Source organism: Protomyctophum bolini, assembly GCF_963924005.1.
Source record: "Protomyctophum bolini genome assembly, chromosome: 16".
Classification (NCBI taxonomy): Eukaryota; Metazoa; Chordata; class Actinopteri; order Myctophiformes; family Myctophidae; genus Protomyctophum; species Protomyctophum bolini.
In genome coordinates, this window is record NC_137877.1 from 21,774,322 (window position 1) to 21,787,500 (window position 13,179).

Consider the following 13,179-nt stretch of genomic DNA (forward strand, 5'->3'; position numbering starts at 1 on the left):
ATGATCGCGCCTCAAAGCGGAGGAGGAGGTTGACAGATCAGTTTTCGGGTCAGGTTGTTGTTTTAATTTAAAGGACAGACAGTGAACAACAATATTATGGCTCTCAGGCTCGTCCGGCTACTCGTGCCGTCCGGAGCAGAGGCGCTCAGCGCGAGGACAACATTAACAACCATACACAAGGTACAGTACAGCCACCATAGTGACTGACAACAGAATCCTCAAGGACGATAGCCAGCTGTCATAGCAACATGCTAACATGCAACACTACACTAGCCATAACAATAACAATGTTACCCCAGACTGACTGTGATATATTACTATTGTTATAGTTGTTTGCATAGTTGTTAGTTGTGTTCCAAAGGCAGCGCTGCATGTACACTGTGTACTCACCCAAATCACATCATTTTGAAAGTTCTGGCAGAATACTTGTGCTTGTACTATCTGCACTTTCCCACGAGCTAAACAGTAAACACGGAGGGCATCAACCAACGGGACCCGGAATTATTGCATGACTGCGGATCTTGACTGCCTGGACCTAATCAAAACTTCCTTTGAGTTGCATAATAGGCACACGGGTGTGATTAATTACCTCTGGCAATTGCAAATGACCACAATGCACCTGTCAACTGTGCCCACTGCCACGGCACTGCCACTACGAGTATAATAATAATAATATCTCAAACTTATATAGCGCTTTTCTGAGTACCCAAAGACGCTTTACACGGGGGGGCTTTACAGAGGTAACGACAAATTAAAAACAACTTTAATAGAAAAGGAAAAATAACACTAAAAGCTAAAGAACATTAAAAGACAGTGAATAGGGTTAGCTAGGGAAGGCAATTTTGAAGAGGTGGGTTTTGAGGGTGGATTTGAAGGTTTGAAGGGTGGGGGCATCTCTGCGTGCCTTAGGGAGGGCATTCCACAGGGTTGGGGCAGCAAAGGATTACTGGAACACTAGAAGCTGATAAATGGGCACTGATTGGCTGAATTTGACCAACCCACCTGTTGTTGATTCTTTTTTTAAATTAAAGATAGGGTAAGTGTAGCCGCAAACAACTCTAGATTCTAATTTAAATTTAATATTAGCCAGAGAAACAGATTTAATGTGGGTTCACCTGCATGACTGAATGTTAAATAATAATAAAAACAAAAGAAAACATTAAATAAAATCAGGTAAATATTCTGTAATTTAATCTCTCAATCAATCTTTATTTATATAGCACATTTCAGACAATGAGTGTAGTTTAGTCGTGCTTCACAGAAAGAGCAAAATACAACAAGAAAGCATCAACTACATACTATAATAGCAAAAAACAAAAGGAGCAACTAAAACAGGAAATCTATAATATATTACAGAGTTGTGGAGACATGGAGACTCCTGTTACTGAACAAACACTATACTACTGATGACTGATGACTATCACAATAGTGCTTTAACCTTTTTAACGTTTCATTCAAAATATCATGTGCCCTACCTTTAACCTCACATCATCATTGTGTTTCAGGCTGGTATTCACACCAGCTCTGTGAGGAATCTGCGTTATGGCTGGTGGGCCTACGTTCTGGGAGAGAGGACAACACCTAGACTCAACGAGTTCAGCAAGATCATCTCCGTTGATGGAAACCTGCACTCAGGGAAAGGAGACCTGGCTAAGAAGCTGGCAGACAAACTTGGTAATAAAACACACACTAGGACAGCAATGATATTTAATTAATATTAGGGCCATTTAAAAATGTTGGGGCAAGCCTAAAGCCGAAAAATAGTAAACGTATCTTTAAAAAAATAATTACAAAATTGTCAATCATAACAACCACCAGAAAAACCGTCCCCACAACATCTATTTCTCACATTCTACTATACTTCCTTGTTTCCTTTTCCTGCTTTTGTTTATACATTTTTTGGAGGTAAATAATCAAATCAAACGAACTTTGGGTTAATCTGTCAACAGGGATGCTTTACATGCCCGAGGCTGATGCGTTCTACATAGACAAGATGACTGGGGAGAAAGAGCAAGTGTCCCCCAGGTTCAACGGGATGTGCAGCTTGGAGAAGTTCTACACGGACCCCAAGGCTGCGGATGGGAACTCCTACAGGCTGCAGCTGTGGATGTACAGTATGAGACTGCTGCAGTACTCTGATGCCATTGAACATTTACTCACAACGGGTGAGTTTCCATGTTGAAACATTTTCATACATTTTCAAAAAACTTCATTGCAGACATTTTCAAACAGGGCCACATGTTAACAAATAACCAAAAGCAATACAATTTTTTTATCATAAAAAACAAATGACATCCCTCCTTATCTGGGTTGTAGGCCAAGGAGTGGTCTTGGAGCGGTCTCCCTTCAGTGACTTTGTCTTTTTGGAGGCCATGTACAAAGAGGGTTACATCAGGAAGCAGTGTGAGTATTGCACTTTTTAATTTAAATTACGACAAAGTGTTTGAAAACGCATCACACCTTTTATTTGTTTGCACATCTCTCATTGCTGCCATGGCTTCCTTTACATAATTTTAGAATGTGTGCCCTGCACACACTTCCATTATAACTTGTATTAAATACTTTTAAAAGCTATCTTCTATCTTATTTTTATTTCATCTGGACATATTGTATTGTTGTTGTTAGCACAGTCTTGCAAAACCTCCCACACTAACATTCTGCTGCTTGCGCCTGTATGAGTGACTTACCCAGAAGGTAACAGGACAACTCACCCCTTATCCGTTTTCCTCCTGGAATTTTCCCCAGTGAGGGGTGGGAGAGGCTGGACATTACAGCAGACAGCTGGACTTGGAATTTCTCTAAGTATAAACTTTCACAACAGCCTAAGTAGAAGAAGTTGTTGTAGTCTATGTCGAGGATTATCTGACAAGGTACCATTTGAGTGGACAAAACCTTACTAAATTATACTAAATTGTTTGTAGGGCCAATATAAGTAAAAAATCACACCCGTGTGAACCGAGTGGTGCAACTCTCCTCTCTCTCTCTCTCCCCCCCCCCCCCTCCCCCTCTCTCTCTCTCTCTCTCTCATTAGCAGGCAACAATGCAGCACTGTCTCTATCTCTGTTTCTGGCAAACAGCGCCCCTACTGGTACTCATATGATGCTCATACATACATACATAGGTGAACACATAGGTGAACATCACATACATAGGTGAACACATAGGTGAACATCACATACATAGGTGAACACGGACAAAGCTGTTCCTTGGATTTGTGGACTCTTACCTCAGTCCACAGGCAAATCAGAGCATTTGTTTGAGCCAGAAAACCCCAGTCCACTGAAAATCTACTGAATATTAAACATTTTTGGGTGCAATTGAGCTCAGAAAACCTACCAAAAAAATATATATAAAAACATTTTTTTAATGTCACGACCCCTTTAACGCTCCTTGGCCTACAGGTGTGGAACACTACAACGAGATCAAAGGCATCAGCATATGTGAGTTCCTGCCCCCACATGTAGTCATCTATGTGGACACACCGGCTGAAGAGGTGCAGAAGAAGTTGCAACAGAGTGGAACGGTAAAGAGACAGATACTGAACAATACAGAACAGATACATACTCATGGGTTAAAGTTTTCAGTTGCCACGACTGATTTCAGCCATATGGATTCCATAGAAGTCAGCATGTCTTCTATGGAAGCATGTTGCACACTGAAAATAGCCGATCTATTGGTCACAACACATGTTGTGAGCTTGTAGACCGCTTGTTAGACCTGAGAATGATTCTAAAAATGCCTTCTAAGGTGCTCTTTACACGAGGATGGTGTTCATAAAAAACGGCAAAATAAAGTATCGTTTGCTGCTGTCATTTAGACGAGAACCATGTTCACAGGAGGTGAAAATGCAACGACGTGAAACCACCTCCCAGAGTGGAAATCTTTTAGAACGCCGTTTCCTATGGTCTCCATATAAACAGGCAAAACGGTGGATACGCAAAAATTGTGACATCATGGCTTACGTCAGCTCTGGTCGGCTCACCCGTGTCCTACGTTTTTACATGGTGTCATAGGCATGCGTCAGTTGCTAGGGGAAACGAACAACAACAACCATGTCGGATAGTCCAGTTTGCTGGAGGTGTGATGAGGACGCAACGTTTGTTTACTTTCTGTGTAGAAGAAGAACGGAAGTAGTTCTACGCATGCGTGACTTATGTCTATGGTTTATATATGCGATGCGTCACACGGACCCCACAAGGACACGCGCCACCTAGCGACCTGGCATATATGCATGCACTTTGTAGCGTTTTCATTCAAGTGTGCGTTCTCATGTAAATGGTCCAAAAAAATGACAACGCAACGGGACTTTGACGTGTTATATGGAGATGGTCGCCGTCTAAAATAGGCCTAAATCCTGACTGTCAACAAGTTTTCTGAAAAACATTTTGTTGCTATACTGCACATTTCACGAAACGGATTAGAATTAGTTTATTTTTGCATTATCCTGTGTTACTTATTTTCCATGATCGCATGCAAGGCAAGCATGGTAGGGAATTGTAATGTATAGTAATAATATATGGTACTGTCTCTAAACCATCCCTGTCTGTGAACAATGCAATTTGAGAACAGCAGAGGCAGATAGATGGATGTTCATGAAACTTGGTGGGAATTGATAGTAGACTGCCCTGAAGAGATGCCTTTTGTGTCAGAAGTCAAAATGACATAGTATGTCTTATTGTCTTTATGTCAAGTCTTATTAATTCAGCTGTATAGCCCTAAATGACTCTTACAGTCTCAGAGGGCTTTACAGGTCCACAGTTTACAAAAAGATCAGCAAGATATTTTGGTGTGGGCCGGGCTTTCACCCGAGATATTTGTTATTTGTTTTCGTGTCAGCGCCACATTAATTACGGTAACCACCTCTGGCTACTGGAATACTTTATCACCTTTGGTTGCTACAGTTCCCTAAAAAAGTATGTTGAAATGTATTAATTCCTGCCTGTTATTTTCTAGCACAAAACATTTTCAGATTGGGGTCTGCAGCCAAATATATCAATTTAGGGGTCCTTGGCACTTGCTTTGGCCTTTGTGTGGGAGGGAAGGGGAAAACAAAGGAACACATCCTTGGCTCAGGATTCTTTACATAGCCAACTAGGCTCATTTTCATTTATTTCTTGTCCTTTACTCCACGTGCTGCCCATTTAGGGTCTCTCACCGGCTTACACTTGGCAGGCAGGCAGAAATATGATTCACAGAGCCTGGCAGTCATTAGCACCGATATACATAGTATACTAGTACTGTAAGTAATTATTATGCCCCAGGAAATGATTTCCTCTTTCAAGATAATCACCAAACCTTCCTTACTGGAAACTGTCAGTGGAGTTACACAACACTATTATATACTTGTGTAGCAAATGCATACATGTGTTAGCCCTGTGATTTGCATTGTTCTAACCCACATCATTGTACCTGTATAATATGCATATTGAATTATATTTAACACTGTTCTTATGACAAGTTCCTCTTCACCAGTGGTGGAAAAAGTACAGTAAAAGTATCAATAGTGCAATGTAGAAAGACTCTGTTATAGGTAAAACTTAAAGTAAAAAGTACCACTTAGGTTTAGCATAATAGTTTTACATCTGAGGCGATACTGTTAGTGCATTGTCAGTTAAGTGGTTCATTAACATTTTCATGCCAGGGTCCGGGACGCCCCAATCTCTTCAAGGTGATGCTACATTTAAGCACAGAGAAGTGACAGAATAAATCCTCAGCTCTTAAAAAAGCAGCATTAATTTTGTTGCACCACAAGAGGTACTTAATTCCTTTTTTATGTTTGTTCAGTCTTATCTTCAGAATGTGTCTCTATCATATCTGAAGAGCATTGAGGATGCCTACAAGAAGTCCTTTCTGCCCAAAATCAGGTGAGGAGGGAAGGAAGGATATCACTGCTGTCTGGCAGAAACCTCTTTTCTCCATATTTTAACTTTGTGTTTTTTGTACTTGATCGTTCTACAGCGTCCTGAAAAGTACCGACACACGATATATAGATCTAGTGGAGGGATGACATTATTCTTCACATCACGATGCTTTGTGAGCTTGTATACAACAGGTTGTTTCGAGGAAGCAATCTGATTGGTTGAAATAGCCTTCTATGCTTCAAACCAGCATCATGGAACACCTAATTAGAACAAATAATTCAGCCGTGTTGGTCTCCCAGAGTGCAGCAGACTCGGTGGCTAGGCTAGCTAGTTTCTTTTGTGGTCGTAGTGGCTTCATCTGTCATTAAAAAAATATGATTTAGTTTTAAGGGTAACTAACGCACACTTAAGGCCAGGGTGTGCGTTACTGTCATTAATGGCACTTCTGCGCTGCTTACAGAACTCTCCTTTGGCTCATTCTTGCAGCAACGCAGGCGTGACAATGACAGTAACGCACACCCTCTCGTGTAATATTGCTTAATTCACTACATTTGTGTGACATACAGTACGACATAATATAAATAGGGCATTCATTTATAGGAAAAAGATGAAATATGGAGATAAGGATTAGTTCTGACAGTGATGTTATTCAGCCTCTTATTTATGGGACTAACGAGTGATTTTACAGCATCCTACATTTGACAATATCTGTGATGCGAGTGCAGATAAGCATGAAAATGATTTTTTTTGCAGTGAAAGTGCAGAAGTGCTGGCTTATGATGCAACCCAAGCACTAGACGTTGAAAAGGTAAGCGCGCAAGTGACAAGTTTGTGTGTTCCAACATGATGCCTAAAAGAAAATCACAATTATTTGTAGGGCTGTCACAATTACAAATTTAAGTTGCCAATTAATTATTTTTGCGCCACGTCCGTATATATCTGGACCTCACCGCTAGGGGACGTTGTTTGCTAGGTCCGTATACAGTATATACAGACCCCAATGTATACTCCGTGTATATAATGGTTGAGCCCCCACGGCAGCTTTTAATATTGGTCCGGTTGCTATGGCAACCACCGGCGTAGGGTCCATAATGGGCCGTGGCCCAGTCGAAAAGAGTGGAGCGAAATAACCAGAAAAACAACAAGAGAACCTACAATTGCAGCCCTTCACCCCCTGTGCATGGACATTTCTAGTTAGTATAGCGAACCACAGCAAGCTGCCTTTGTTTTACACATTTTTCAACGTGGAAATGATTATGCAAAAATAATTGTAAATACCTTAAATAATTGCGATTTATGTAGTAATTGTGACAGGCCTAGTTATTTGTACGACAATTCAATCGTCAAGTAAGATTGCATGATGGTGACTGACGGCCCCTACTTCTGTGTCGTCATGTCTGGGCAGGTGGCAGAAGACATTGAGTATATGAAGTCTGAGAAAGGACCTTGGCTTGAGCAGGACGACGTCGCCTACCACAGCATGAGGATGCTGTGAGTGTTCAACGAATTTAACCACCCTCTTGTCCACACATTCATCACCTCGTCGCTGTCGGGCAAAAACATCTTATCTCCATATTCTAACAGTTAATTTTCTTCTTTCTTTTCTGTATATTAACACCCTACTTGATGACACTACAGTGTCGCACAAGTATGAAAAGTAGCAGATCTACAAGCTCAAAACATTTGAGCTTGTAGATCTGCTACTTTTGAATTTGAATCCTAAAAGTAACAGTTTGACATTTTTGGAGGTTTCCATGGAGGTGAATGTACTCACGCACACACACACCACTCAGGGTTTTTCAATGTTTCTAATCAAGGCATTTGATTGTCTTTTGCTCCTCTAGGGTGGAAGACAAGCGGAGGGTGGCCAACCTTGTTTGCATACCAAGGTACCTGCCGGAAATCACCATTGGGGCTCACGAATTCGCCGAGACCTACTACGCCTACAGAGAGGTATGTGGTTCGGCAGTGGTTCTCCAGAGGGTTCCAGGTGGTCCCCAACTAATTGATGGAGAATTTGTAACCAAATGGACCTTAGATCTTTAACTTTGGAGAGCGTAAAATTAAACCAAATTGAGCCATCAAGAGTTAAATTATTATACTACTAAAAAGGATTTTTAAATTATGAACCTTTGCCTGTTGTGTTACCACATCAATGCAGCACACTGTAGAATTGTGTACAAAATATAAAACAACAAAAAAGTCTTGGATCTGAGAGGCCAAATGGTGGTCCGTTCAAATCTGACTCCCTGTCATGTCTTTAACAGCTCCTCTCTGGCTCGGTATCATCAGTCTTGCAGGACAACACAGACTGACCTTTTGGGTTTATTGACTGAAGTCTAGTTTTTGTCTTATACCCCAGTTGCATGAATGTGCTACAGGAGGCTTCGACATTTAGTGCGGTGGCAGATTGTGGCAGAAAAGAAGGGAGAACGAACACGTGGGGGAGGGGTGTGTGATTAGAAAAACAGTTTTCCAGACTTGGAAAAGGTTTGAAATTAATCAAATGTTTTGGAAAGATGTGTGAATTTCGTCTATTGAATGGAAGCCTCATTATGTCCAAAATTCTAAATATGTTCAAATTAAAAAATAGCAAAAGTAGCAGATCTACAAGCTCGAAACACGTCTCTGCGTGCTGAGCTGGAATGCAAATGAATGCACAGTGTAAAATAATTTATCTTAAATAGTGGGACACTGAACCCAATGTCTGCCTCCAGCTTTAATAGCTGGCCTGCTGATTAACTCAGAGGCCATTAGACAACGCAAATGAAGAGATGATTACACTCTAGAAGAGTCAACACCCTGGTAAAAGGTTATTAAAGTTTAACTTCCTGACCTAATATGTACCCTTCCCCACTATATATCTGAACTGAAGTCAGCCAGGTGATAAATCCTGTGGAAATGGCTCTAATGGATAATCCAGAGACACTCGGGCAGGCATTTAACAGTTATCTAATTTAAGAAGCGCGGTCCCCCCTGTTCCCTTAAGCTTTGAAGAAGGAGCCACTCAAGACTCATCCATCGTTGGGGTTGTGCAATGACAGTGAAGACTAATAGTGGAGCAAAGTGCTTGTGTCATGGCGGGCCGGGCCGTACGGTCCATCACTCGCCCAGCCCTTGGCAAACAGCATGTTATGAGTTACTGCTAATGTGAAGCCACATCAGTGACAGAGTGATGGACAGTCTGGCTGCTCCCTGTCACCCCGGCTCTGTCCTGCCATCCGTCTTTGACGTTTTGGAAAACACAAAACTACTAGTGTTGACTGTTGAACCACAAGCCTGTTTTCAGTGGTAATAAAAGTATCAATACCACAATGTAGAACTGTTACAAATAAAAGTTTGCCGGTACTTCAAAAGTTACTTGAGTAAAATTATTAAAGTATACTAATTTTGTAGTATTTGATTACTATGGGTTTCCAAATGTATAAAAATGCTTTAAAAATAGCAGATCTGCTATTTTCTAAATGTATATGGCTGAAGTGGCTTGTTTTGTAGTAATCTAATAAATCTACAAAGTAACTAGAAACTAAAGTTTTCAAATGATTGTAGTGGAGTACAATATTTCCCTCAGATGTATTTGCATAGAAAATAGCAAGACAAGCTGACAATGGGTTCTGAGCTTGTAGATCTGCTATTTTTGCACAAATATATATTTTTCCTGTCTGCTGTCTATACTTGGTCTAGTCATGACTTTCTGAGCTTGTAGATCTGGTAATTAAAAAAGAAAAAACAAATCTTCTCTTCTGGGGCTCCCTGTCACAAAACATTTTCAAATGGGGGGGGGGGGGGGGGTCAATTCTATATCAATTTTGCGGTCCTTCCTTGGCACGAAAAAGCTGGTTTAGAAGGCATTTGTAGAATCCTAATGGGTTCACTTTTCTCTTTTCCTCTAGCTTCCTGGAAAGAAGTACGCACCGGGCTACAATGCAGACATTGGGGACAAATTAATCTGGCTGAAATGAAGGTGTTGCCGACTGAATCTGCGCTGAATATGTTCTCACCTGTCCAGTCTGCCCTGTGGGCAGAAAAATCAGTTGTTGACCTTTCTGTTCATACTCTGCATCAAGGAGAAACTACATCCTAAATAAATAAAACACAATGTATATGTAAAATAAACTAACATGAAAAAAATGCTTTTCAGTGAGTCAACATTTTGTTCGCTAGGTATCTGATGGGAATAGGTACAGTAAATCAGTTTTCCAAACACTGGTTTGAGACCCCTTTTCTGGTTTCCTGCTTAAAAAATGTAAAAGTAATTACTGAAAATGGAAGATGTACAAGCTCACAACGTGTCACTGCATTAGGCCTATGAGCTTATAGTTTTATTTTGTTCTGCACATTATTGAAACCGAGGGAACTGGGGGACCCCAGAAATAATCACTTTTGAACTGGTGGACCCCCTCCCCAAAATAATAATTTAACTGGAACTGGGGACCCTCCATCCTGACAAGCACTTGGAATTGTAGGAGATTGCATTACATTTTATTTAACTGTTCCACAGATAAATAGTGATGCGTTTTGAGTTTGTAGATCTTCTATTTTCACAATGTTTGCCATGTGCTCATTATTGGCAATTTGGACAATGTTTGACAAATTTCTACAGTATAGGTTGTTGATAACCTTTGATGGCCTTTTTCAGTTATTTTCTTGTTTTAAGGTATTTAAAAGTCCTTGAATTGTCACTTTACCGTCCTCTGAGGACACTCCCAAAATCGTGTAGGGACCCAACCCACAGTTTGAGAACCACTGGTAGGCCTATAGACCAGTGATACTCAACCTCAGGCCCGCGGGCCCATTATGACTGGCCCACCAATGAAAATCTTGGGGGGGGGGGGGGAGATGCAATGCAAATGAAAGACATATACTGTGTATCCCTATTCCCTGACATAATTTTATAGCTAAACGGACAGAATTCTATTTTATTTGAATGATGAAACCAAGCTGACATTAATAGTTGGAAATGGAAATGCGGAAATGGAAATTGCAGAAATGGTAATTGCGGAAATTGCGGATATGGAAATTGCTTCACTTATAGCTATCTATTTTCAGGTAGATTGTTTTATTTTACTCAGTCAGCCATATCACTACTCATTTTTTTTCATGAAAAAGGTCATAGCTGGGTAATCTATTTTCAGGCAAATTGTGTTTATTGTATTTTATTTTACTCAGCCATAACAATTTATTTTCTGTTAACCAACTTGCTGGCTGGCAGGCAGGCAGACAGCTACTCATAGACAGGCAGACAGACAGACAGCTACTCATGGAGAATTGGACAGGCAGGCAGTCAGACAGCTACTCATAGACAGGCAGACAGACAGCTACTCATGGAGAATTGAACAGGCAGGCAGACAGCTACTCATGGACAATTGGACAGGCAGGAAGGCAGACAGCTACTCATAGACAGACAGACAGCTACTCATGGACAATTGGACAGGCAGGAAGGCAGACAGCTACTCATAGACAGACAGACAGCTACTCATAGACAATTGGGCAGGCAGACAGCTACTCATAGACAGACAGACAGCTACTCATGGACAATTAGACAGGCAGGAAGGCAGACAGCTACTCATAGACAGGCAGACAGACAGCTACTCATGGACAATTAGGCAGGCAGGCAGACAGCTACTCATAGACAGGCAGACAGACAGCTACTCATGGACAATTAGGCAGGCAGGCAGACAGCTACTCAGACAGGCAGACAGACAGCTACTCATGGACAATTGGACAGGCAGGCAGACAGACAGCTACTCATAGACAGGCAGGCAGACAGCTACTCATAGACAGGCAGACAGTAAGACAGCTACTCATTGACAGACAGACAAATAACTACTCATGGACAGACAGACAGGCAGGCAGGCAGGCAGGCAAAGAGCTACTCATGTTATCTTATTATGTTATTATAACAGCTACTCATGTTATGTGCAATAATTTGTGCAGTTATGGAAACAGCTCTTTGTGTTTATGCAAGAAAATGTAACACATTTATTTATTTACATTGTGTGCATGCACATTGTACTTTGATACATTTTGCGAAAATAAAGCAATTGAAAGAGAGAAGTTATCAAGTATCATTAATGTCGTAATTTTATCTACTGGCCCCTGGCCCCTTGCCATTTTTGTAATGTGGCCCACAGGTAAATCTATTTGAGTATCCCTGCTATAGACCACCATCAGAGGCCAGCCTCTTTGATGGGGCGAGGGTGTAGCTGCGCAAGATTGGACATGTGATGATGAAGATTGGTCTTGTACATTGCTAAAATAGCCTCTGCAAAAATATTGCTTGTACATCGGCCATGTTTTTTTTTTTTTTTTTTATCTTTTTGTAAATGTTCGCCTTTCAGAAGGACAGATTGGAAGTGGTTAAATCATTTCAGTGTTTTTTTAATAAAACGATTAGTTGTGACTTGTGAGGGATTCCTCTGTCAATTATTTTCTGGTGTGTGTGCGCGCACACGATTTGGACAATCAATGCAGTGAGTACAGGATTATCTTTCTCTTAACAAGACTCTCACTATACTCCCCAATTCGCTGTTAGCTGACTCCTCAGTGTTGGAAATTGGCTGCGGTATTCTTTGTAACTAGTAACTACATCCGACAAGCCATTTAGAGCTGTACAGTACTTCATGACTGCTAATGTGACCCCCCACTAAAAGACAGTCACCTCAATGTTGAAGTTACTTATCCTTCCATTTATTGGCTTGAAGATACTTTTTCCACTTACTGACACCATTTTTTTTGCACAAGGCAGGGCTTATGTCAAAACAAAATGCACCTAAAGACTCTTCAGACTCTCCTCCTCCACCTTAGCCCATAGCATTTGCCAATCAAAACATTTAGAGACGTACAAATAGACACTTCTATGTAGTCAAAGAACAGAACAGGAATTCATCATAAAGGAGGTAAAAAGGGAAAAGAAACATATACAGTGAGGGGAAAAGGGGGGGGGGGCAGTGGGGAGATTCAGATTCAGTCAGCAACACCTTCATTTCAGCCAGATTACGGGGGCCAGTTTCGAATTGCAGCCGTCCGTAGGTGTCCTTTGAGAGCGGTTGTGAAGGAGTCAAGGGATTTGCATGTCTTAATGACTGTTGGTAGGGCGTTCCACATTTTGGTGGCATAGGAGCGAAAATAATTTAGTCCCTTGTTTGTGCCGAATCTGGGTTGTATACATGGTTCGCTGCACTCGCTCTGGTGTTGTGGGTGTGGACTTCGTTAGCATTAAGGAAGTATCTAGACCGGTACATGGGTATCTTGGTGGTGTATCGAATCTTGTGGACCAGACCCATTGCAAGATGCTGTACTCTGTCGTCGACCCTAA

At 41.2% G+C, this 13,179-nt stretch overlaps 1 protein-coding gene across 1 annotated transcript; it reads left to right on the forward strand.

Annotated features, from left to right (window-relative positions):
- On the forward strand, positions 1-10,009 carry LOC308330809 (NADH dehydrogenase [ubiquinone] 1 alpha subcomplex subunit 10, mitochondrial-like). Its single transcript, XM_080785867.1, has 10 exons — positions 1-180; positions 1,506-1,674; positions 1,950-2,165; positions 2,317-2,403; positions 3,402-3,523; positions 5,785-5,864; positions 6,615-6,669; positions 7,267-7,352; positions 7,706-7,814; positions 9,755-10,009. Exons 1-10 carry the CDS (start codon positions 97-99, stop codon positions 9,821-9,823), a joined length of 1,077 nt encoding a protein of 358 aa, XP_080641993.1. The 5' UTR covers positions 1-96; the 3' UTR covers positions 9,824-10,009.
- The last annotated feature ends 3,170 nt before the right edge of the window (positions 10,010-13,179 follow it).